We start from the raw sequence: 4,789 nt of genomic DNA on the forward strand, positions 1-4,789 counted from the left end.
CGCAGCACAAATGTGTACTCCAAAAATACTTTTTTGCGCACAAATAATTGCTGATTTGAATCATTAAGCTTGTCATTTACGTTTTTAAATTTGTGCTGTTATAGCTGCCATCGTCCCATTACTTCAAGTCTAGAGTGCGCTGGCGCCATGACGGTTATGGCCGCAACCTAATTAAAGGTGCTGAATTATTCAAAATTAAGTTTATTTAAGCAGAAATAGTAAAACTATACTTTAAATATTCTAAAAATTACAAAAACACATAGTGTCAATTTTCGAACTTTACTTGTTCCTACTGTCCGTTAATGTGTTAAAAATTATAAGAACGTTACACTCAAAACTTCAAACCGCTATGACGAAAAATAGCATATACGATATATACAATACCCTGAAGAAAGTTGTTACTGTTCTGCTATTTGCTATTGTGATCGTAATTCACTGGTTCGAACTGTGATCACAGTTTCGAACTGCGATCGCAATTCACAGGTTCGAACTGCGATCACAGTTTCGAATTGCGATCGCAATTCACAGGTTCGAACTGCGATCACAGTTTCAAACTGCGATCGCAATCGCAGTTCATAGAAGCGAACTGCTATTTATAAAAAGTGATCGCAGTTGCGATTTGTGATTTTTCAATCACAGTGAAAAAATCACCGGTAGTGAAATATCGCTCATCACTAGTTTAACAAAATGGTTTGCTAATTATAACTCTGTTATAACTTTAAACAGTTCAACTAAACGGATACTAAAATTTAATACGGTGTATCAAAATATCAATATTAAATTTGATAGAATACATACTAGTATTTAAATTACTAATTGCCAATATATGCTTTTCTTTGTGACCACAATCACACAAAACAAATTAAAACATTACAAAAACATCCAAGTCTCTACTTGCAATATTTTCCGGCAACACCCCTTCTGCTTTTAAAGCAGTAAGCAGGATTGCACTAATAAGCAAAAGGCATAGTAAGAAGGACAAAACAATAAATAAAAGAAAACATATATGTACATATGTAGAACATATAATTTATAAATTCAAACACTCATACATACATATGTATATACTATATATGCGAGTATATACATACCGTCACACATGTGAGAGCAGAAGTTAAATACCTGCAAATCTCATCTCTCTTTTACCATTTTATCCAACTCCTTTTCGTCATTTACTCGAACCGCTATTAGAACAATAATTTTTATTTACATAAATTGAATGCATACATAGTATATAGTTTACCACATATAATTGTATATAGGGACAATTAAGTTACTGGAAAGTAATACAATTTTGGAAAATCAATAAACGGAGTGTTAAAGAAATTTGCTAAGAAGAATTAACAATAAAACGCAGAAACAAGAAAAAACGTGTAATGGGGTTTCGTCCATAGCTGAGGTATGCTCAGCCGCTCCAGGGTCAGCCTTGGGACCCACGAACCCTTAGCAAATAAAAGATTTAATTCAATAGATGAAGTGTCCACACCCCCCCTTCAGTGGACAGCCAGACCAGCGTGTGTTTTACGGCGATGATTGGTGCGACGGTGATCTACACAACGGTGACTTGTGCGGCGGCAATGTGTACGACGGTTATTGGTGCAACGGCGATTTATGCACAACGGTGACTTGTACAACGGCAATGTGTACGACGGTTATTTGTGCAATGGTGACTTGTACAACGGCAATGTGTACGACGGTTATTGGTGCAACGGCGATTTATGCACAACGGTGACTTGTACAAAGGCAATGTGTACGGCGATTATTGGTGCAACGGCGATTTATGCACAACGGTGATTTGTACAATGGCAATGTGTACGGCGGTGAGCTGCACGGTGACTTGTACAGCGGCAATGTATACTGCGGGGATCTGCACGGTGACTTGTACAGCGGCATTGTGTACGGCGGTGAGCTGCACGGTGACTTGTACAGCGGCAATGTGTACTGCGGTGATCTGCACGGTGACTTGTACAGCGGCAATGCGTACTGCGGTGATCTGCACGGTGACTTGTACAGCGGCAATGCGTACTGCGGTGATCTGCACAACGGTGACTTCCCTGCGGAGGAGAAGTGGTTAATTGATTGCACAAGGGAAGGAGCACTCACTCGACGCGTTGACCTCTGGTTCGAAACTCCCTTGGCGTTGCTTATCGCCCAGTCGCCTGATGGCCGCGTTAGCGTTCTCTTAACGGTGCCCAACGGTGTCCAGGCAGCGGTACCAACGCCGCGTGTTCTAGACGCGGTTACGGCAGTGCCATCGCGAGCATTTGCATCACCCAGCGGTGATGCCTTTTTTGCGCGAGGCCTGCGAATCCCCCCCCCCCTCCTACTGTATAGGGCAGAGTCACCGTGAGCACTGGCATGATGCCTTTTCTGCGCGATGTCTACCCCATGCTGTTTACTTCTACTTTTATATACAATGCTACATATTTCTACTATTGTTACACTTACCCCTGCCTGTTGCTGCCGAAGGTGACCGTCCTCGCCGGAGTGCTGGAAGAAAATGATCGCACTGGATGTGAAGTGCTTGTTTATATAGCAGCACAGCGCAGCTTTCGTCAGTGTAGTGGGGTGAGTTGTGTGCGTAGCTTTGGTCAGTGCGGTGAGGTGAAGTTTAGGATAATTCTGGTATGGTGGAAAGCTCTGCGTTGAGGTCAGGTGAAGTGGTGTTTACGTAAATTATTGTAAGGTGGTGAAAGCCACGTTACAGTCCCCCCCTCACTTCTGACAACGATACTTCGCTGGTAACAGGTGGAAGGAGTGGTCTCGATCTCCCACGATGGGTTTGCTGGAGGCTGTCTGGCTGTCCTGGTTATTAGTGCCGTGAACGGGAAGCGGGAGGGGAAACCTTTATTTAATAGTAGTTTCTTAACCTATAGTACAAAGGCGTCTTAGGTCTTATAGCTATGCGTACTTACAACTAGTGACACCCATTTAATGTAATTGTATACATGCATAAATAACTATTGTAACTGGTAAACAACTAGTTGGGTTGTACAGATCAATGTAGTGCAAATACATACTTAAGACTAGTAACTTAAGTGTAATGGCTGCTCCGAGGTATTCACTCATATAAATGAAGCACGCATCTTTCCCCGCCGTATCCCACCAGAACCCGGTCGCCTTCTAGCTTCTGTACGGCTAGACGTCGGCCCCCGGAAGAATAGCGTTCGCTTGGAGCGCTTGATAAAGTGCTGTCGTGTCATTACCAGCCCTTCCAGGAACCCTGGGATTTCGGTCACCGGTGTCACTTCTTGGTGCGATGTGTCAGGCGTGACCGGTCGTGCGCTGATCTCGGCAATTGGAGGTCGGGTCGTCGTCGGGGTTGGTGTCGCTTTTGGGTGAGGCGGCGTCTTCTCGACGTTGGTCGTGGCAGTGGCTGGGGCAGACGCCCCATCGTCGTTCGAGCATGCCGACGTTGTTGTGGCGGGTGCCTTTTGCGCCTTCCTCTACTGGCGTCCGCCCTGACGGTACTCGTTGCCGTGCCTCGCTGGACGAGTTGGAGCGAAGCTGCAGTCGTCAGGTCGCTTTGTTTGGCGGAGAGCGTTACCTCGGCCTTCGCTTGGACTGCTGGGTGCGTTGAGGTTTGGGCGGCGCGCCGCTCTGTCGCAGCACCAGCTTCGTGGTCTGCTTCACGTGGCGTTGGGGCTCGCCTGGTGGTCGGGAGCTTCCGGGCGTTTGTGCTGAGCGGTATCTGTCGTGGCAATACTTCTACTACCGCTGGTTCTGTGGCCGGCCGACTTCGGGTGGAGGCTTTGATGACGCTGCGCTCCAGGGGCTGTCTGGGTACCCTAGGGCGAGTTCGGGCAGCTGGCCCGGTGTCGTCTGTACTTATCGCATGTAACTTGTGCGCCCCGGTTGTATACGGGTGCACCCGAGGTCGTGCTTCCGGGGGTGGCCGGAAGGATGGCGGCCTTTGTGGCTCGTCTGGCGGCTGTGGTTGGCGGCCCGATGCATGCGGCTTTCTGCTGGTTGTGGGTTTCATTTTGGTTATCTGGAAAGAGATGAGCAAACGGACGCTTCGCTTAGTGTTGGCAACGTCTATTGCTGCGTTGCATTAGTGCTAGGTGGCTCGGAGTTAGAGTCCATAGGCTCGGTAGAGATCGCGCTAGCGGCTACTCAAGTTTAGTATTCGGTTGGCAGCTGCTTTAGATCTTGCAGATGCACATGAATGGTACGCCCACCCGGTGCGTTCGGATTCACGAGTTCAACTGTATTGGTCGACTTGAATTTTCTGACGATATATGGGCTAGAATATTTCGGAGCAAGCTTTTGTGCAAAGTTGTTTACTGCGGAAGAGAGCGGAATATCTCTTTTGAGTACTTTCTCGCCGATAAGTGGCTTCCATGGTCGCCTGCGCAAATCGTAGTATTTCTTCTGGCGTTTTGCTGCAGTAGACAAGTTGCGAGAAACTTTTTGCCAAAGCTCGGTGAGTGTCGGCACGGTGGTGGCTTCTTCGTCGGGCACGTTCCCTTCTTTGCGGATTTGTTTCGGTGTAGCTGGTGTGTACCCGAAGTTTATCTCATGATGTTTTTGTCGAGTCGTGTTACAACTTCCCATGGTCGTGAGCATTGCATGGTGGCCATCATCCCGGCAGGTCGGCGCTGGTCTATCTTATATTCGGCACATTGTTGGCATCGACGAACATACCTGAGTGCATCCCTATGCATCCCAGGCCAATAGTACCCTTCTTGTGTGCGTTTGAGTGTTTTGTGTACACCCATGTGACCGCCGGTGCTAGCGTCGTGATTTTCTCTCAGGACTTCGAGTCGACGGTGCTCTGGTACGCATA

The 4,789-nt window shown here is 47.2% G+C and overlaps 1 protein-coding gene across 1 annotated transcript; it reads right to left on the minus strand.

Annotated features, from left to right (window-relative positions):
- Window positions 1-3,244: 3,244 nt before the first annotated feature.
- On the minus strand, window positions 3,245-3,982 carry LOC125779256 (salivary glue protein Sgs-3-like). The gene has a single exon (XM_049459896.1). It carries the CDS (start codon window positions 3,980-3,982, stop codon window positions 3,245-3,247), a length of 738 nt encoding a protein of 245 aa, XP_049315853.1.
- Window positions 3,983-4,789: the final 807 nt, after the last annotated feature.

The sequence above is a fragment of the Bactrocera dorsalis genome, chromosome 6 (assembly GCF_023373825.1).
Source record: "Bactrocera dorsalis isolate Fly_Bdor chromosome 6, ASM2337382v1, whole genome shotgun sequence".
In the NCBI taxonomy this organism is placed as follows: Eukaryota; Metazoa; Arthropoda; class Insecta; order Diptera; family Tephritidae; genus Bactrocera; species Bactrocera dorsalis.